Genomic DNA, 20,269 nt, shown 5'->3' with positions numbered 1-20,269 from the left:
CTGGTTGCTAGGACACCGCGCAAATAAAAGCCTCTCTACCCACTACCAAGATGGCAGGCGGTCCGGCTTCATGCCAGAAAACAAGCCCTTCTGGGGTAGCCATTTTGAAGCCTGGCAAAATTCAGGTTCCAGGACTGAAGTAGGAACGGCAATGGCCTCTACGCAAATGGAACCGGCTGGAAGGTGCCAGTTGGGACCTAGAGGAGAAGGCGGCGTGCCCTCGAGACTTCCCGGAGTCTCCCAGAGGGATCCGGACTCCCCGTGCCCTTAATCAACATGGCCGCCCCGAGCGCGGGGGCACCGTGGAACATGGCGTCGCTTCCGGTCCCGCTGCCCTCAGTGAACATGGCGGCGGTGGAGAAGCGGCGGCCGGCCGTGGCCCCGGCGGCCGGTTTCGCAGACAGCGTCCGGCCGTCGGCGTCCCGGGCGGCGGCGGCGGCCGAGAGCGAGGAGGACTTCCTGCGGCAGGTCGGCGTGACGGAGATGCTGCGCGCGGCGCTGCTGAAGGTGCTGGAGGCGCGGCCCGAGGAGCCCATCGCCTTCTTGGCGCACTACTTCGAGAACATGGGCCTGCGCTCGCCGGCCGGCAGCGGCTCCGGAGAGCCCCCGGGCCAGCTCCTGCTGCAGCAGCAGCGCCTGGGCCGCGCGCTGTGGCACCTGCGCCTGGCTCACCACTCCCAGAGGTGCGGCGCGGGCCGCGGGCGGGCGGGCCGCGGGACTCCAGCTCCCGGCGTGCCCCGCGCGGCTCCCCGCCCCTGCGCCGCCGGAAGCGCGCGCGGGGCATGCTGGGGGCTGAAGTCCGCACTGCGCCGGGTCGGGGGAGACCGCGGGGCTGCCCGGGCGGAGAGGGGACTTGCGTGGCCGCGCGCTGGCGCCGTTTGGAAGTCCTTCCGCGGGTGCTGAGGCTCCTCTTGTAGCCCGCCCACCCCTCTGTGAGAACCAGTGACCTCGGGGTCATGGGCGAGTCCTTCAGCCGGGTCCCCGCAGCGGCCTCCAGCGGCGGCGCGTCCCCTCGGGCAGGAGGGTGTGCCGGGAGCACGGGGGCGGGGGGAAGGTGCCTGCCCGCCCCTGTCCCCGGGTCGCGCGGACGGCGCTCGCTCGCGGAATAAGTGTGGAAAGAGTGAATGAAAGTCCACGTCAGGGCGGATGGGGAGCGCTGACTGCAGCGTCTCAGGGCGGGGAGGCCGATGGGGTGCGCGTGGGCGCGCGTCTTGGGAGCGGCCGGACTGGAGCCTGAGATAAGGATCTGTGTGGGGTGATTTCATTTCAGGAGAACCCAGGAGGGGTGTGGGGGTGCAGGGCAGGGAGGGAGAAGGCCAGCCCACGTGCTTCCAGCACCCGAGGGCAGCCCTTCCCAGAGAGTGGCCACCGTGGGAGAGCTCAGAGAAGCTGGGCAGGGGCTCTCTCGAGAGGGAGGCTGGGTGGGGCAGGGGCCTGACGTGGGGCAGGGGTCCTAAGGGAGGGTCCTGAGGGAGGGGCAGGGGTTTGGGGGGTGGGGCGGGGACTGGGGGTGGGCCAGGGGCTTGGAGGGTGGGGTGAGGGCCTGGGGGTGGGGTGCCTCAGGGAGCACCAGCGTCTCTGCCCCAGGGGGAAGGGTGGCAGGAGGTCCAGGATGAGAGCCAGGTATGGGGTGGAGTGTCTGGGAGTGGGGGGCCACCCCTGAGATGGGGCCTGGTAAGAGGAGCAGGTGGGTGGGAACACGATGAGACCCCCGTATTGGGCTGTGGCTGTGCTCGGGGGGCAGCAATGGGGGGGAGTACTGGGGCGAGGCGGGGTATACAAGGACAGTCCCCGCGGGCAGTGAGTGGTCAGTGGCTGAAGACTGTCAGGCTGGTACATCAGGAGGAGCCCCGTGACAGGAAGCGGGGCGCCGGACTGTCAGCCAGGAGGGCCGTGCAGGCCTGGGGGAGACAGGAAGAGTGCTCCCGGCCCACCTCGAGGGGCCCAGGCTCAGAGAGCCCGAAGGCCGGAGACGAGGAGCAGCATCCAGGCAGGGCCATGTGTGGTTGCTCAGGTCGTGCACTGCACAAACCACTTCCCCTGGAGACCTTGCCGACGGGGATATTTATGGCAGCTTTTTGCAGGGTTTTTCCTCATTCATGCAGAGACGCCGCGTCCAGGCCTAGTAGATGGGGCTGTTTCCTTGTTCCCTGTGTTGTCCTAACAGGGACCGCCAGCTGGGGGCTGGACACCTGGGCTTTGTCCTGGCTCTGGAGGCCAGAAGTGTGAGGTCCCAGTGTGGGGGGCTCCTGGGAGGCCCCTCCTGCCCCGTCCAGCCCCTGGGCCCAGGAGCTCCTGACGGGCAGCCCCTGCCCCACCTTCAAAGGCCCGGTATACCCGTGGCTGCCCACGAGGGCACTTGTCACCGCACTATGAACCCACCCCGAGCCCAGGAAGCCACGGCCTGCGCAGCCTCTGACTGCACCTGGGGCTCCGGTGGACGTGAACTTGGGTGGGCGGCCCCGTCCGCGTCAGAGCTGTTGGCCGGAGGTGATTCAAGGGCATGGGGGGCACAGAAGGAGAGCGCCTTCTGTGAGGGGGCGCCACGCCGGCGGCCGGGCTCCCCGGAGGTGCAGCTGGTGGACGGGGACGGGCTCCCTGAGCTCCCCCCGCATCCAACGCCAGTGAGCCCGGGAACCCCCCCTATCCTGCTTGTCCTTCCAGCAGGCAGCCCTGCCGACGTCTCGGAGCCCCTGGTCCTCAGGGGCCGGCCGGGCGAGCCCCAGTATGCGGACCCCGGCGCCCCCCGACTGCCCGGGGCGCCCTGGCTGCGCTTGAGAAGTGTGGCACCCCTTCAGATTTGGGGAGACGTGCCCGATCCCCTCCGCCTTCAAGAGCCAAGAGCGCTGGTCCTGGGGCTGGCGATAGCGGGCAGGGGTGTCCCCGCCCCATCCGAGGCCCCCTGAGTGGGAGCGCCCCAGAGCCCACCCCCCGAGCCCCCGCCTCCATCCTCAGCACCCTGGAGGAGGACCTCGTCACCACCACACAAAGGGAGAAACCGAGGCCAGGGACGCGGAGGACTTGCTGGACTGACCGCGGACCCGGGGTGGAGCTGGCGGCCTTGGGGCCCTAACACCGCGCTCCTGTCGCTGCGCTGGGGACGGCGAGCGCTGCCGCGGCTCCGCAGACCTGGGAGGACCCCCCAAGGCCCCCTCGGCTGACGTTTGGGGGCGCTGTGCAGTGCTGAGCGGCCTCCCGCTTGGTCCAGGGATGCAGCAGCTCCCCTCCCTGCGCGTCCAGGGACCCCTGGGGGCAGAGGCCCGGCCGAGGACCCCCGGTTACGGCACAGTCGGCCCCGCGCCTCTTTCTGGACCGTCGATGAGCCAATTCCTTGTCCTTTTCACGAACGTTCTCGTGCTTCACCAGCAGCTCCTCGCCAAGGGCCCGGGAGACGAGCCCAGAGCCCCCCGGAGCCGAGAGCCAGCCCGGGCCTGTCGGGAGCCCGCCCCCCAGCTCTTCTCTGCCTCCGCCGGGCAGCCGGCAGGTGACTCAGCGGGCGAGCGGCGGTGCCCCCCAGCTGGGGACGAGGCCGGGCCTGCCCCGGGAGCCCCAGGAGGGGCGGGCAGCTGGAGCGGGCGCCCCGTCCTCCACGTGCCCAGGGTCACGGTCTCGCCCCGTGCGCGTCTGCCCACAGGGCCCGGTGCTGCAGTACACGGCTTCCAGACAAGCCGGGGCCAAACCGCAGCTTGCTCACAGCGTGACGGGCGCGGGGGCCCTGCGGGCGCCGCCTGCAGCTCCGGGTGCGCGTTCCCTCCTCCACCCTGGCACAGCCCAAGAGACAGAGACAGGAAGCAAGGCCCAGCGAGGGGCGGTGCCCGCCAGGGCCGGGAGGCGGCCGAGGACAACGGGGGCGCCACTCGGGGAGGCCCCGGGGGGGAGGGTGGCTGGAGAGAGGCTCCGGGTCGGTCTGGCCAAGCTCTGGCCACTGACGCATCAGTGAGGCCGCGCCGGGCTGCACAGTAACAAGCGGCCCTGGCGCCCCGGGGGCCTTGACCCCACCGAGGGGCTTTCCTGCTCGCTCTGTACGACACGGTAGGCGGGGACGGGGAAGTGTCTGTCCAGAGAGGACCTTGCGTGGCTTGAGGCCACCACCCGCGCTGCAGGGGCGATCGGCCAGCAGGCCCCGGCGGGCAGCCTTCGAGTCGCCCAGGGCGCCGCGTCCCCTGGCACTCGCACCCCCACGCAGGCTCCCGCGACCCAGGCGACGGGCAGGGCCTCGCCGAGACCTCCGCGTGCCCCCCCCCCCCCCCCCGTGCGGGGAGCACGCAGCCCGAGCCCGCCCTGCCTCCAGCACGGGAGCGAGCCACCCCGAGCGAAGCCCGTGGCCACGCGTGTGCACGCTCACAAGAGACCCCAGGCCGGGTCCGCCGATGCACAGACGCTGCTCGGCGTCGTGGACTTAGGCAACGGGGTGCGGGGCGGCTTGTTACACAGCATCAGGCGGCTGGTGCAAGCACCGGCGACCCCACGCGAAGGCACAGACCGCCCCGGGCCTCCTCACACACAGTTATTACGAGGACCCCAGATGCGCTGACGTGGCAGTAAAGGCAGCAAGGACGACCGCACGTTTACGGGGTGCTTCCACTGCGCCTCGCCCCACAGCAGCGCTTTACGGGGCTGAGTCACTGCCTGGGAAGCGCTTCGCTCAGCACCAGCGAAGGGAAGGGCGAGGCCTGCCCACGCTTGGGGTGTGAATGAGGAGTTTACGGCCAGACACAGAGAGCTGAATCCCGGGCCACTGACCTCCCCCTGGGCCTCGGTTTCCTCCTCTGTCGAAGGGGATTTGATCTGTGGGACTCTGGGACAGTATGTCCATCTGTAAGCCCCTCACTGAGCAGCAGGGATGGCTGGAGCGGCCAATGTTTGCCGAGCACCCACTGTGTGCTGGCCATTGTTTATGCAGCACCCACTGCGCGCTGGCCAGTGTTTACGGAGCATCCACTGCGCGCTGGCCAGTGTTTATGGAGCACCCACTGTGCGCTGGCCAGCATTTACAGAGCACCCTTTACGCACTGGCCAGCATTTACTGGGCATCCATTTTGTGCCAGTCAGCATTTGCTGAGCACCCACTATGCCCTGGCCAGCATTTGCTGAGTACCCACTGTGCACTGGCCAGCATTTATGGAGCACCCACAGTGTGCCAGTCAGCATTTGCTGAGCACCCACTGTGCACTGACCATCATTTACAGAGCACCCACCATGCACTAGCAGCATTTATGGAGCACCCACCGTGTGCTGGCCAGCATTTGCTGAGCACCCACCATGTACTGGCCAGCATTTATGGAGCACCCACAGTGTGCCAGTCAGCATTTGCTGAGCACCCACCGTGCACCAGCCAGTGTTTGCTGGGCGCCCACTGTGCGCCAGGCCAGCAGTGTTCCCAAGGCACAGGCGAGCGAGGGTGGGCTGCCACGTGGAAGTGGCCCCGACAGCCACATAAACACCAGGAGAGTGTGAGTGCAGCCCTGGGGTCAGACCCTCCCCCCCGGGGTCCGCAGCCCGGCCGTGGCTCCAAGCCTCGGTTTCCCCACACACCGCAGCCCACACTTGGCCTCGTGCCCACCTGCCCCTTGGAACTGGGCACAGGGCCAGCACCCGCTGCCTGCGGGCGATGGGTGGGCAGCACCCTCCTGCCCCGGGTGCTGAGCAGCAGGCAGGGCAGGCTGCAAGCAGGGGCAGGCCCTCGGACCCCAGGCCAGACCAGGGCCGCCCTCCGGGCGGGGGGCCGCAGGGTGTCTGGAGGGGCCAGCCGAGGAGGGTGGGCTCCCGGGCGCCTGGCTCCCCAGGAGAAGGGGAGAGCAAGGGTCCGCCTGCCCCTCCCTCTGGGGGCGAGAGGAGCCACAGGACCCCGCGGGGGCTCCCTGCAGCCCACAGGGGCTCCCGGCCTGGAGGGGCTCTGCCCGCCCCCGGGGAGGGTTCCTGCCGCCCAAAGCTCCCAGTGCCGTGCGACCTGTGGTGGAAGCTCAGGCTCCTCCTCGGGGCGGGCGGTGGGCCCCTGCAGCAGGATGGGTGGGTGGGTGGGTGATGCACCCCCTGCAGCTGGGCGGGCGGTGGGCCCCTGCAGCAGGATGGGTGGGTGGGTGATGTACCCCCTGCAGCTGGGTGGGTGGTGGGCCCCTGTGGCCTGGGCAGCACAAGGCAGCCACAGATGACACATCTTCGGGTCAGCAAAAGCTGCGTTACAATAAAACTTTATTTACAAAGCGGGCAGCAGGCCGCTCTTGGCCTGCAGGCCGTGGGAGGGGGCTAGTGCTGCTCTGGAAGCCAGGCACGTGGTCCTTCTTGCTTTTGTTGTCACTAGCTTAGCGTGGTCTCAGAACGTTGTCCTTGAGGGGAGGGGGGCGTGCCCCAGCTGCCTCCCCGAGGTCAGTTCCAGCCATCTGAGCATGGGCTGCGTGGTGGGGCGGGGTCCAGCCCTGGGGGGCTCTGGGGGGGCGGGCGTTCTGGCAGGACACAAAACTAGATGAGGAGAAAGGTTGGAAAAGGGGGGCTGGGCCCCCGGGGGTGGAAGGAGCCCTGGGGAGGACACAGCCCGGGCAGGGGTCTGGAGGCAGGCGGGCACCTACGGCGTGGGGACTGGGTGGGCAGGAAGGACCAGGTGGGGGCAGGCAGGCGCTGGGCACATGGGTGACCAGTGAGGGGGCTGGGAGGCCAAAGTGGGGGCTGGGAGGACTGGGGGCTGGGCAGGAGGGTCAGGTGGGGCCAAGTGGACTGGGCTGAGCTGGCCACTGTGGGGGAGGTGGGGCGTGCTGGCGGGGTGTCCGGTGGATGGGGGGCCTGGTGCTCAGGGGGGCCTGGGGGACTGTGGGTGCCCTGTGGACAGGGGGGCCTGGTGGACGGGGAGACAAGTTTGTGCACAGGGGGCGTGCCCAGTGGGCGGGGGTGCTCTCTGGACAGGGGGTGCCTGTTGGATGGAGAGTACCCGGTTGGCGTTATGGGGCAGGGCCTGGTGCAGGGGGGTGGGGGGGGCGTGCTCAGTGGGCAGGGGGGGTGGGGATGCCCGGGGGGGGGGCACCTGGTTGGGGCGTGCTCGGTGGGCGGGGGCTGCTGGGGGGGGGGGCCCTGCCGGGGGGGGCACCTGGTTGGGGTGGGCAGGGGGCGGGGGCTGCTGGGGGGGCACCTGGTTGGGGCGTGCTCGGCGGGCGGAGGCTGCCGGGGGGGGGGGCACCTGGTGGGGGGGCGGGGGCTGCTGGGTGGGGACACCTGGTTGGGGGGGCGGGGGGCGGGAGCTGGGGGGGGCACCTGGTTGGGGGAGCGGGGGCGGGAGCTCCGGGGGGGGCACCTGGAGGGGGGGCGGGGGCTGCTGGGGGGCCGCGCCCTCCCCAACGCCGCCCGCCCGCCCCCAGGACGGCCTTCAACAATAACGTGAACGTGGCCTACGAGTGCCTGAGCGCCAGCGGGCGCAAGAAGAAGCCGGGGCTGGACGGGCGCACGTACAGCGCGCTGCTGAAGCGCGTGTGCCGGGACGGCGAGGCGCCCGAGGAGGCCGTGGCGCCGCTGCTGCGCAAGATCCAGTGCCGCGACCACGAGGCGGTGCCGCTGGAGGTGTTCCGGGCCGGCATGCTCAGCTGCTTCGTGCTGCTGGAGTTCGTGGGCCGCGCCGCCGCGCTCTTCCAGCTGCTGCAGGACCCGGCGCTGGCCGTGGCCGACCGCCGTGTGGGCCAGGCTGTGCTGGACACGCTGGAGGGCGCGCTGCAGGCCGGCGACAAGGCCGCGGCGCCCGCGCGCTACCTGGAGGCCGGCTCGCGCCTCAGGCCCGACGGCCTGGCCCGGGCCATGGACGGCGCCATGGGGGCGCGGCGGCCCAGCTCGCCCATGACGCGCGAGGAGTTCCTGGAGAAGGCGGCCGCCCTCTTCATCGCCAAGGTCAAGCCGGTGGGCTGAGCCTCCCCCCGCCGGGCCGGGGGCGCTGCGAGGCCCGGCTCGCCAGCACCCGGCAGGGCGCGACCTGGGACCAGGGGGGGTTCCTTGCGTGCGGGGCGCAGTGTGGGAGCCTCCGGGAGGAGCCCGAGGCCCCTGGGGACCCCACACACCAGCATGTCCCCGAGGCCCCCAAAGCCTGGCCGTAATAAAACCCCTTACCAGGCAGACGCGTGCGTGTGCTCTCCCACCTGCGCCAGCGCGTCCCCTGCTGGGGGGTGGGGGGGCGGCCGCAGGAGTGGAGCAGCTCCTCCCTGCCCGGGGTGGGGGGGGTGCCTCTGCCTCGGTTTCCCCAGCGGTCAGCCAGGGAGGGCGCCTGGCGCACCGTTTCCACTCTATCACGGCCCCGAGCGCAGCCACGCCTGCCCGCACCTGGCAGGCGGGGTGAGCTCCAGGGGCGAGAAAACCGCGTCAGCGAGGGTCTCCAGGGAGAGCCAGGCGGGCGTGTGCACACAGGTTTATTCTGAGGAGTGGGCTCCCAGGACGGGGACTGGCAGCGCAGGCGACAGCGGCCTTGGAACCTTGCGCCCACAGCCCGCGGGTCGTCTCGAGGCAGCATCTCTTCCGGAGGCCAGTTTTTGCACTCGAGGCCTCAAGCGGCTTGGACAAAGCCCGCCACGTGGCCAAGGGCCACGGCCCTTCCTTCAAGTCCCCTGGCTGACCCTGACCTGCCTGAGAGATTGAAAGTGCGCGAGCGATTGAGGGAAAGAGCTGACGAGCAATTACGCGAGTTAGTGAGTGAATGAGTGAGTTAGCGGATGAATGAGTAAGCAAGCGAATGACTGACTGCACAAGCAAATGAGTGGATGAATTAGCGAGCGAGTGATCGAGCCGATGGGTGAGGAAGTAAGTGGAAGAACGAGTGAGCAAGGGAGCTGACGAGCGAGGGAGCTGCGGCAGCCGTGCGTCGCCCCAAAGCCCAGCGCCCTCCCCGTCCGAGCCTGCCAGCTCCCGGCGAGTGGAGGGCAGGGTGACCACGTGCCCCCTCGGGGAGCCAGGAGCCTCGGTGGCTCTCGTGACGGCGCCCCCCAGCCCTCTCCTGGGGTGCCCGCCCTTGGCCACACCCGCAGTCCACCCGAAAGTGCCACTCTGCCATCCTGAGCTGAACGAAGGGCCGTGACGGGTTCGAACCGGGCCTGAGGACCTTTGTTACGCAGCAGTGGGTGCCCGGCTCGAGTCAGCGTTAGAACGAGCCCAGTGCCCACACGCAGGGGGCGCGCCCCAAGTGCAGTGACGTAGGCGCCACGCGGTAGTGGTGCTGGAGAGCAGCGGAGAACAGGACGTCAGGGAGGGTCCCTGCCCTCCCAGAGCCCGACTCGAGGGGGTGGGCGCCGCTCCCTGGTGAGCAGAAACGGGGCGGGCGCGGGTCAGGGTGAGCGGGTGTATCTCTGCCCAGGCCCGCTGCCCCCTCCGCCCCTCCCACGAGCCCCCATGTGCGGCTCACCCGGTGCGGGTCCCTCCAGAGCTGCCTGCGGGTCAGGCTGTGCCGGTCCGAGCCCCCTCCCAGCTCTGCCCTGCCCCGCGCTGCCCGCGTCCCTCGCTGCTCCCCTGGGAACCCGCCGGTCGCCGTCCTGGTTTGACCCTTGCTGGAGCAGCCCCGGAAAGCTGACGCCATTCTGGTGACACCCTCTTTCCATGGCCTCCCCGGCCCCCTGGTCGCCTCGGTCCAGGGCCTCCCCTCATGCGCCCTCCTCTTTGTGTCACGCCAAGCCACCGTGGCTTCAGTTACCACCTGGTGGCCAAGCATTCTCCAGTTCGCGGCTGAGGCGAGGACGCCTCCACGGGGACAGCTCAAGGACTCGCCTGCTGCGACCGAGATGGGCTCCCGCTCAGTCCTCCCGCCTGGCCTCGAGCTCCTGACCCCGGGAGGCTCCTCGTCCACCCGAGCACAGGGGCAGCACCAGGAGGTGCCCCCGCCAGGCCCCCACTGCACCCTACCGACGCTCAGCTGGCCGCCCCTCCTGCCCTCCGCCCCTTCCTGCCTGGTTGGGTCCGGGAGGGCCGCGGAACAAAGCTCTGCAAACACGTGCCTTCCGGCAAAGCGACGTCCTCCGTCTCGGTTCTGGAGCCCAGGTCCAGTCAAGCCCGTGCCTCCCGGCCAGCCAAGGGGACGCGGCCGGGGGACTTGCTCGGGGAAGATGGGGCTGGGGTGGGCACTACGCTGGGAGGACGCCCATTCCTGAGGTCAGGGGTCACGTGCGGGAGCACCTGGGGAAGGGGTCCCTCAGGCCAGCTCAGGTCACCAAGGCAAAAGGCCATGGGGCCACGCCCACCGCACAGGGCGGCCTCGAGCTGCCCTCCCCCCACCCCCTCCACGGCCGAATGACCGGCAGAGTAGGTGGGCACCCCCGGGGACTGGGCCTCAGCCGGGTCGGGGCGCAGCAGGGGTCAGGGCCTAGGCCACACTGGGATGGGGGTCGCCTGAGGGTTGGCCAGGAGGCGCTCCGACCACGGTCAGCTGCTGAGTCCACGCTGTAGGGTGACTGTGAGGCGAGGAGGGGACTCATTTCATCCCCAGCTCTCGTGACTCCGGCGTGTGGAACGGACCCCCAGCCCTGAGCCCCAGCCGCGAGCTCCCCTGGGGACCCCCAGTGCGCGCACAGAACCACCGAGTGCGCCCTAAGCATTATTCGTGCCCGCTTGACCGGACACTGAGCAGCGGCCGTCTAGAGCCCGCGTCTGCGGACCCCTGCCCTCCTGTATGCCCACCCCCCTTTCTACTAGGCCCAAGAATCCCCTCTTCACAGAAGGGAAACTGAGGCTCGGGGGCGGGGACGGGGCCCTCCGCTTATTATCCCTGCCCGACCTCGAGCCCGACCCCCGCCGCCCTTCAGGTGTCACTCCAGAGCAGGGCAGGGCAGGGCAGGGCAGGGTAGGGGACCCCGGCCCATCCCCGGGGCCCGGCCACCCCTCCCCCAGCGCCCCGCCCCGCCGGGGACGTCACAAAAACGGCCCCAAAGCCCCGGCGGGCCGGGCGGGCTCCGGCGCAGCCCAGTCCTGCCCGCCTCCCCGCGCACAGGCGTCCGGGGGTGCTCGTGCGAGCGGGGGGCGGCCGCGACCTCCGAGGGCGGCGGAAGCGCCAAGGCGCCTGCGCGCTCGGCCCCCTCCCTCCCGTCGGCCTCGCGCCCCAAGCGCGGCCGGGGCCGGGGAGGGGGACTCACTTCCCGGCGTGCCCCGCGAGCCAGCGCGCAGGCGCAGTCAGGGCCCGGCCGCGGCGCGCAGGCGCATTTCGGGCCTGGCCGCGGCGCGCAGGCGCAGCGCGGGGCGGGGCGCGCGGGCCGGGCCGAGGCGAAGGCCGGGCGGGCGGCGGCGGCGCCAGAGCGAGTGGAGCGCTCGGGGGCTCCGAGCGGCGGCGGCGGCGGCGGCGGCGGCGGCGTCGCAGAGGAGCAAGGCGGCGGCCCAGGCCCCGGCCCCGGCAGCTCCCTCCCGCCGGCGCGCGGCCCGGTCCGTCTCGCGAGCCCGCGGCGGCCCCGCGGCCCAGCGCGCCCCCAAGCCCGGGCCCGGGCCCCTCCGCCGCCGCCGCCGCCGCCGCCATGGCCCGGCCGCTGGTGCCCAGCTCGCAGAAGGCGCTGCTGCTCGAGCTCAAGGGGCTGCAGGAGGAGCCGGTCGAGGGCTTCCGGGTGACGTTGGTGGACGAGGGCGACCTGTACAACTGGGAGGTGGCCATATTCGGGCCCCCCAACACCTACTACGAGGGCGGCTACTTCAAGGTGAGCCCCCGACCCGCCCGGGGTCCCCGCGCCTCTCCCGGCCTCCCCGCCTCCACCCCAGCCTGCTCACTCTCTGTTCCGATTGGGTGGGGGGTTCTCACCCACCCCCGGCTGCCCCCTCCCCAGCGCCGGCCCTGCGGAGGAGGTGAGGGCACTCGGGAGACCCCTCCCCCGAGGAGACAAAGCGGCGTCGCGGACGCAGGGTGCTGCTGTCGGGGAACACAGGGCCTGTGGGGCCGGGAGCCAGGCCAGGCCGGGGGTCACTGGCTCGGGGCCCATCGAGGGCCGGGCCGGGCCTTGGCAGCAGGACGGGCTTGGAAAGCGGCCACCCTCGCCCACAGCGAGCCGGCCAGGCCGGCGCGGCCTCGTCCCCAGCTTTATATAACCTGCTTCTCGGGGAGGGCTGGGGCCAGGGCTGCCGGCCTCCCCACTGCCAGCCTTGGCCGAGGTCCTGGGCTCTGCTGGCCCTCCCTCGCCTCAGTCCCTTTCTCGGGTCCTCCGGGACCACGGCTCGAGTCCTGGGCCGTCTCTTCAGTCTTTCACGGTGTAGTTCCGAGTGGGTTCTGCCTCGGGCTTGGTGGCTTTACTGTCTTCCTCTTTTCGTTGCTGGGACAGGGAGGCAGTGCTGTCCCGGGGGCTGGCTGTGTTTCTGTCTGGCCCGACAAAGGACCCCGGCGGTTTCCCAGCTTCTCATCGAGCCCGCCGTGGCCCCGGGAGCCCCTAGTGCAGGAATGCCCCCGCCACTGCCTGTCCTTGCCCTTGGCTAGGGAACTGGGTGGTAGCCCCTGCAGCCAGGCCAGGCCCTGGGGAAAGGGGGCAGCCCCAAGAGACACCTGCGTGTGCGTCTTTGACGAGTGTGGACCCGAGGGCCGTGTCTGCCGGGCAGGTTCTGGGCTCAACAGAGCGCACAGGGTGGGAGACGGGCCACCCGGTGCTCCTCGCCCAGCCCTGCTCCCAGCATCCAGCCTCGGAGCATGCGGCCTAGGAGGATGACGAACGGCCCCCAACCTCTTTTGTCTGCTTGGGGGAGCAGCTGGCCGTGAGGAGGAGGCCTTCACTCACAACGGGGCAGCTCAGAGCCCCAGCCTGAGGCCGGCCGGCACTGGGGGAGACGGGCCAAAGGGATGCCCGTGGGCCCCTGTTGCCTAGCAACCTGGCTGCACAGGACGGGCTGGGCCCTCCGGGGCTGGTCTCCAGGGGTATCCTGGTTTTTAGAGGGCCTTAGGCCTGGGAGGGTGGGCTGCCACCCCCACCTCCCTTCCTGGCTCAGCTGTACCCCTCCAGCCCCTGAGCAGACCCTCTTCCCGCAGGGATGGGGAGACCAGGGGCTGCAGGCCTCTTCCTCCAGGCCACCACCACACCCACTTGTTCACAGGCACGCTGGGGGCAGAGGCAGCCCGGGCAGCGCCAGCCAGGAAAGGCAGCAGGAGAAGCCTGAGCCCAGGCTCCTTGCCGCTCATCTGCCTCCCCTACAAACGGGCGCCCCCAAATCCCTCCTGAAGTGTGGCGCTGCCGTGCCGCGGGACCTGGGGCTTCCTGCTCAGCTGCAGGGGCCGGGCGCAGCGGGACCCGGCAGGGCTCCGGCATGGGACAAGTGCCGCCGTGTGGCCGCCTGCCCAGGACCCGTGTTGGCTGATCTGGCCAGACGCCTCGGGGCAGAGCACCGCGTCCGGTGCTGACCCGCATCTGCCTGCAGGGCCTGGCCTGCGGGAGGTGTCAGGAGCATCGGTGTAGCAGTTTCCCAGCCTGGGAAACTGAGGCCCAGAGAGGGCGGGGCCCGAGCTCCTGCCGGCGTGGTGCAGCTGTCCGTGGGCACCGCCCGGGCCACATGCGTGCTTAGAGCCCCCGGGCAGTGCCCGTGGCCTGGGCGCAGACCCCTGATAGGCCTTGGGCAGCAGCGCGGGCAGTGCAGGCGCCGTCCCCGCCTTCCCATCGGGCAGCCCCGCGCAGGGTCCTTCCTGAGCCACCCTCCGCGCCCCCTGCCCGCAGGCTCGCCTCAAGTTCCCCATCGACTACCCGTACTCGCCGCCTGCGTTCCGGTTCCTGACCAAGATGTGGCACCCAAACATCTACGAGGTGAGCCCGGCTGGTGCGCGCTTCCCTCTGGAGAGGGCAGAGGAGGGGTGGCCGGGCAGCCCCTGTGGGGGCGTTTGAGCGGCTGCAGGAGCTGGCCACGCTGACCCCCGCCCGCCCGCAGACCGGGGACGTGTGCATCTCCATCCTCCACCCCCCTGTCGACGACCCCCAGAGCGGGGAGCTGCCCTCGGAGCGGTGGAACCCCACCCAGAATGTCAGGTGAGGCCCCGCTCCCGGGGCTTGCAGGGCAGTAGCTGTAGGGTGGGGGCTGCTGGAGGGGCCGCGGGCTCGGCGTGTCCCCAGCTGCGCCCCTTGTGGGGCCCGGGCCGTGAGGGGGGAGCTCGGGTCTCACAGGCTCCCCCAGCGCGGCGGCCCCGTGGTTGCAAGGCTCCTGCTGGCCAGCGTGGCCGCAGCGTGCAGCAGGGCAGGGCGCTGGGGGCCGAGGCTGACGACCGGCCGCGGCCCCCCAGGACCATCCTGCTGAGCGTGATCTCCCTCCTCAACGAGCCCAACACCTTCTCGCCGGCCAACGTGGACGCCTCCGTGATGTACAGGAAGTGGAGGAGAGAGCAAGGGGAAGGACCGCGAGTACACCGACATCATCCGGTAAGCGGGCAGTGCCGGCGTCGCAAGGGCCACCTGGTCGGGCCTGGCCCACGCCCACAGCCCGCTTCCCTCCAGGCGCCTTTCTCTTCCCTCCAGTTAGAACCAGGGGTTCTTTTCACGCTTCGTGGAATGTTTAGGTCATTCCAGGGTCTCAAGAGTAAGCCCACGCCTGAGCGCCTGCCCACCCGTCACAGAGGTCTGCACGTTGCTTTGTTCTGTTGCAAAAACGAAGCGATCGACGTGCGGCCTCCGGTGTGTGCGATGCGCAGGCGGGTCGGATCTCACGGTAACGTTCTGTGCCGTCAGGAGGAAGTTGCTGCTGGGATTGCCCCTCGCCCTATAACTTTCAGACCCGGGTTGGGTTGCTGAAGGAAGGGAAGCCACTGCAGGCTTCAGGAAAGGACTTTGACTCGTAAAAAGTCGCCCTTTCTCTGGTTGTGAAAGCAGCACACTCCTTAGCCCTGTGAGCAAACGCGCGTGCGTTCCCGCGGAGGAGCCGCCTGCGGCACAGGCTCTTGGGTGCTGGATCGGAGGCCAAGCTGCGGGTCGAGAGCCGTCAGCTCTGCGAGGGGCCCCCAGCGCCCCTCATCCGTCGTTGTTTCTCACCCGGGCTGTTACCGAGCTGCTTTGTCATGCTCTCGCCGAAGTTGTTTGCCGTTTAACTTTTAACCAAAACACGAATGGCTAAGCACATGCTCACCTGCCGCCCGGCCTCTGCACCCATACGGAGCGCACACCGCGGGCCGGGCACACAGGCACGCGCAGCAGCTCTCCTCGCCCCCCCGAGCATCGTCCGCGGGCGACGGCCGTGCCCAGCGTGGACGGGCCCTGCGCTGCATGGAAGAGCCCACCGCAGGAGCCCTCTGCACGGGTTCGGGAAGCGCCAGCTCGTCAGCAGCGGCTGTCGGGGAGGTGGGCCTTTGAGGGTGGAAGGGCTCTGTCGTGCTCGCGGTGCACTGGGAACCCCGCAGTGTGAAGGTAAAGCTGCAGAAACGAGGCTTCCAGGGAGAAGGCAGCACATGTACGAAACAGACGTACGCAGATAAACGTGGGGTAGGCGGGGTCCCGTGAGCCGCGCGGTCGACGTCTTTCTCTCCTGGACCCTGACTTATCAGGAACGGGGTTAGGCCGTGCGTGCCGCCTCGTGGCCTGCCTCTCTTCCCCGTGGGAAGTCCATCCCGTTTTGGCCTCACGGTTCAGTGAGTCTGGGCAGCTGCACTTGCGCCCAGAGGTGCCCGCGCCCTCTGCAGCCTCTCCCACCGCTGACCAAAGGCCTCTGAGTGGCAGATGAGCAGCCGCGTGCCCGGCTTGCTTTTCCTTGTCTGCGCGTTGTCATTGTTTCCACACCTGCAGCCCTCTCGTCCTGCTGCGTGTGGCGAGTCCTGGCCTGGGCGCCCCGTGCCCTCCCGAGTGCGTCGCTGCACGTGTGGCCGCAGCCCGCCTGCAGGCCCGGCAGTGGGGGTAGTTTTCCGTGAACAGGGTTTTCAGGTCCACCTTTAACTCCGCACGTGTTGTGTGTCCACGGCCCCCACCTGCGCTCAGGTGTCTCTTCTCGCAGGTGGTGGCGATGGGGCTGCCCACGAGCATCTGCGCTGGCCCCGGCCGTTCTGCGCGTCCCGGCACGCAGCGCCGAGGGGCGCGCTCCAGGGCAGTGCCATTGGGCGAGGGGAGCGCCCACAGGGTGGGGCTGCGCGGGCCTGCTGGGCTTGTCCCCGGGGGCTGTGCCGGGGGGGGGGGGGGGGAGGCGAGGACTGGGGGCCGAGCCTCGGGCCTGCTCCCTCCTGGCCACCCCCGGGAGGCGCCTCTTGTCCCGGGTCGTGGTCTCGGCAGCAGGCGTGCTCGGTGGGTTGCTCAGGGCTCGTCGCTGGCGCTGGCCCCTCCTGCGCCGCCCGGGGTCCCGGCCCTGGGGGCCGTCGGTCCCCCATCCCTTGCTCCTCCCGCTCGAGGCCCTCGACGAGCCTCTGGCCGCGGGGCCTGTCTCCTCGCAGCCGTGCCGAGGGTCTGCAAGGCTCTGGCCGTGCCCACCCGCGCCTGCTGCGCGCTCCCCTCCCTGCCGGCGGGCTGCCCCTTCTCCGCCCTGGTCAGGCCTCGCTGGAAAGAGCCCGAGTGGGGCGCGGGGTGGGGCGTGGGGCGGGGCACGGTGCCAGCCTCACGCGCCTGCACCCCCAGGAAGCAGGTCCTCGGGACGAAGGTGGACGCTGAGCGTGACGGCGTGAAGGTGCCCACCACTCTGGCCGAGTACTGCGTGAAGACCAAGGCGCCCGCGCCCGACGAGGGCTCGGACCTCTTCTACGACGACTACTACGAGGACGGCGAGGGCGAGGAGGAGGCTGACAGCTGCTTCGGGGACGACGAGGACGACTCGGGCAACGAGGAGTCCTGACCCCCGGCCGGAATAAACTTACAGATTTTACCTCACACTGGGACCGGGACCTGTATGGGGTCGGCGGGCGCCCCCAGACTCTACCTCATGGAGGTCCGCGTGGGTTCCCTCCTCAGCTGTTCCGTTCTAGGCCTCCTTCCCTCTCCGCGTCTGTTCTGGGCGTTCTGCAGCAGAGACGCGGGCGGCCGGCCCCGGCCTGGCCCCGAGGTGGAGCCCGTGCTCCCCGGGCCGCCTCGAGCTGCCGGCAGGGGCCCACGGAGCCAGAGGCGCGGCTTCCCCGGGCTGGCGTCTGGCTGCCCCTTCTCTGCTTAGATTTGTTTGAAATCTGAATAAAGCCGCTTTATGAGACGTGGGAGCCTCTGCTTGGCCCCAGCCAGGAGCGGAGGGCGGCCCAGGGCCTCAGCTGTGGCGGCTGCTTTCCTCGGTGCTGCCCAGGCGAGCAGCTCCTCCCCTGGGGCAGCAGGGGCCTTAGCCCGGCCCGCCGGCCCCAGCCCCAGGGGCTCCGCTGGGAGCACGCGCCGCGCGGGGCCCGGGTTCTCCAGGTGCCACGTGGTCGGCAACTCCACACCAGGTTGCGCATTTGGGTAACTGGAAGGTTCCAGAACGCACTGGATTCGGGGCCCAGGAAGGTCTCAGCTCCCAGGTTCCTGCTGCGCCCACACGCCTCAGGCGCTCCGTCCACACAGTCGAGGGACAGCTGGGCTCCCCCACGCCCCCAGTGGGCGCAGGCCACAGGCCTCGGGGACCCAGCAGAGCTGCCTCCCCAGGGACCTGGGAGGGCCTGCTGCGCACCGGGCGGGCTGTGCCTGCGGCTCTGCCCTTCCACGGGCTGGGGGCGGCCCTGGGGTGAGGCCGGGTGCGCACACGAGGCCCCGCCCCCTGGGTGCTGCCCACCTCCCAGACAGGGTGGGGCCAGGCCCCCACACCCCCCTTGGGCGTCAGCCAGAGTGCGAGCGCAGGCGCCGTCGACTTGGGGCACCAGGTAGGGAAGCCCCTGGGGCACGTGCATGCCCACCGCCCTGCGGCGTCTGCCTCACAGCAGCAGGAGGGGGCCTGCGGGGGCCTCCGGGAGCCCCTCTGGAGTCACCCCACCCCGAGGCCCGCGTCCTCACCGCCTCTCCCAGCACCGCCACCACCAAGACTGGAAGTGCCGCCAACCCTTCCTGCGGACTCCGCCCGCCCTTCCCGGCTGCTCCTGCCCACATCAGACCCCCCGGCCCTCCCGCCGCGCAGGGTCCAGGGGCCGGGATCAGCGGGCGGCTCGTCTCTGCGCCACAGTCCTGGGCACGGCTGGAGTCGTGGCGGCACCTCTGCTCTCAAGTGTGTGCCCACAGCGTGCCCCGGGGCACCTGCGACGCTCCAGCTTCCTCTTACGTGGACACGGGCTCCAGGGCTGGGGTCCCCGGTGCAAGGCCTGGGCCGGCCGGGAGGTCCCATAGTGGCCCTGCTGCATCCCCATGGGACGGGGAGCCGGCGGCCGTGCTGTGGGACCGCCCGTCCTCGCCACGCGCCCCTCAGCCGCCCCCACGTGCGCCCAAAGCTGCCGACCGCGGGGCGCAGGCGCCTGGGCCGAGCTCTGGGGTGCCTGGCTGCGGGTGCGCAGCCTCGCGTCGGGAGCCTCGGCGTCGAAAGCCTGAGACGGTCGGAACGGCTGCCCTGTCCCAGTCTGAGTGCAGGTAGGCGGAGTATGTGCGCAGGGGACCCAGCGCAGGGTGGACTCTCCTCCCTGTGCCCTTGGCGTGCCTGTGCTGCACCGGCGCCTCCCTGCTGCTTGTCTGGGGCCTGCGGGCCGCGCTCTTCAGTGCTGCTACCCCCTGAATCGCCTCTGGCCTTGCTCCCTGCTCAGCAGGGCTCGGCAGCGAGCTCGCCTGCCACCCCCGTCGCCTGCGCCTGCGCCTCTCGGGCGGGTCCAGGGAGGAAGCCCATGAGGCGGGCCTGACGGCGCCCGGGGCTGGCGGCCAGCAGCCTCTGCGGCTGCATCTTGGCTTTGCCCCACCCAGGCGGCAGGCACAGGGCCCCGAAGCCACGGCCTGGCAGTGCCGTCACAGGTCCTCGAGCAGGACGAGGGAAGGCCGGAGGGGCGCCTCGCCCGGGCTGCGCGGATGGAGGGCCGCGGCCCGGAGCTGGAGAGGCCAGGAACCCCACGGCACCTCCGCTTGCACCCCGGAGGCCCGTTAGGGCTCCTGAATCCCAGAGCAGTCAGTAACGCGAGGCCTGTGGCCACCGGGGCAGTGGCCGGACGGCCTCTCAGCCCCAGCCCCACTCGCCGAGTCCAGGACCCCCGCCTGCACCCCAGCCCACCCCACCGGCTCCGAGCCCGCAGAGCGAGGACTGGCTACCCAAATCGCCTGAGCCTGGCTGCGCTGTTGTTGATGCGGCGTGGGTCGGCCGCCCTCCCTGGAGCTGGCCCGTGGCCCGAGGATGGCACCCGGTGGCCCCTGGCCGGGGGGGGCCAGGTGAGCTTCCCCAGGGAAGGACCACTGCAGGCTCCAAGACCCCCGCCTTCAGCGTCCTTGCCCCAAACCGGAGCTGACCCAGGTGTCCACCGGCTGATGGACAGGAGCAAATGGGGGCCGCGGGGCGCTGGAGGAGCCATTTCTAGGGACTTTCCCAGAACTTTCCTGCTGTGATGGAAACAAGGTCAGCAGTTCTCGGGGTGCGCGGCGATGCCCCACAGCCAACGCTCGTGGAAACCGCTAAGACTCAGCTTCCCGCTGTAAGTAAGTTGTACCTCGTGAGAAAGAGCCACGAGGAAGGGCAAGTCAGCCACAGGGGCCCAGCCCAGCAGGGAGCGCCGCACAAGCGGGGGAGCGGGCGGGGGCGCCAGCCGGCTCCAGGCAGCGCTGCGGCCGCCAGGTGAGGGGGGGGAGGGGGGGGAGGGGGGGCGGCTCCCCGCAGGCTGCTCAGCCGGGAGCGGAGGGTCTGAGCCGCGTGCGGGTGAGCGTCGTCCCGAGTGAAAGACCCCGACAGCCAAGCGGGCGCCTCCGCCGGCGGGAGACGCCAAGACAGGCAAGTTCTCAGGCCGCGGAGGGGAGGAAGGGGCTGTGGCGAAGGGTGCGGCAGCTCAGGCCGGGAGGGAGGCGGGTTGCTCAGCAGTGTCCGTAACGCCACCAGGTCATGCACGAAAACGGGAAGAGGAGAAAGAGAAGGAAGAGCAGCCAGCGCAGTGCAGTGGTGAGCACGCGGTCCCGATCAAAGTGCTTTTAAAAAGCATGTGAGCGCTGCCCGGATATGGCCGGGGGCAATTTTTAAAGTTTTAGGTGTGATAGCAGCAACGTGGTTTCATTTTGGAAGAGCCTATGTCTATTAAAATCACTTTCTAACACGTTTATGGGTGAGATAAAGGGGGGTGGTGGTGGGGAGGAGGTGGGCTCCTCGGCCGGGGGGGGCCATGCACGCACAGGAAGGCGGGCGTGGGGGGTGGGCAGCGGGTGCAGAGGGTGGGCTCTGCAGACAGGGCCGTGCACCCACAGGAAGGCGGGCGCGGGGGGTGGGCAGCGGGTGCAGAGGGTGGGCTCTGCAGACAGGGCCGTGCACCCACAGGAAGGCGGGCGCGGGGGGTGGGCAGCGGGTG

General features: G+C 70.4%; 2 protein-coding genes and 1 long non-coding RNA gene across 3 annotated transcripts; 2 read left to right on the top strand and 1 right to left on the bottom strand.

Moving 5' to 3' along the window:
• Nucleotides 1-309: 309 nt before the first annotated feature.
• TPGS1 (tubulin polyglutamylase complex subunit 1) lies at nt 310-8,090 on the top strand. Its single transcript, XM_004483737.4, has 2 exons — nt 310-683; nt 7,347-8,090. The coding sequence occupies exons 1-2, from the start codon at nt 310-312 to the stop codon at nt 7,882-7,884; spliced, it is 912 nt and encodes a 303-aa protein (XP_004483794.3). The 3' UTR covers nt 7,885-8,090.
• A 271-nt stretch (nt 8,091-8,361) lies between these two features.
• On the bottom strand, nt 8,362-11,024 carry LOC139436964 (uncharacterized). The gene is made up of 2 exons (XR_011646450.1): nt 9,947-11,024; nt 8,362-8,588 (listed from the first exon to the last, which is right to left on the bottom strand). It is a non-coding gene; the product is annotated as an uncharacterized lncRNA (long non-coding RNA).
• A 380-nt stretch (nt 11,025-11,404) lies between these two features.
• Nucleotides 11,405-17,043, top strand: CDC34 (cell division cycle 34, ubiquitin conjugating enzyme). Its single transcript, XM_058281113.1, is given in 6 exon segments — nt 11,405-11,630; nt 13,620-13,706; nt 13,828-13,925; nt 14,177-14,270; nt 14,272-14,312; nt 16,482-17,043. Coding segments are annotated over 6 exon segments (711 nt in total). The 5' UTR covers nt 11,405-11,453; the 3' UTR covers nt 16,696-17,043.
• Nucleotides 17,044-20,269: the final 3,226 nt, after the last annotated feature.

This window comes from Dasypus novemcinctus, chromosome 19, assembly GCF_030445035.2.
Source record: "Dasypus novemcinctus isolate mDasNov1 chromosome 19, mDasNov1.1.hap2, whole genome shotgun sequence".
NCBI lineage: Eukaryota > Metazoa > Chordata > Mammalia > Cingulata > Dasypodidae > Dasypus > Dasypus novemcinctus.
Note: the sequence above shows the minus strand (reverse complement) of the source record. Positions and strands in the feature narration are given on the sequence as shown.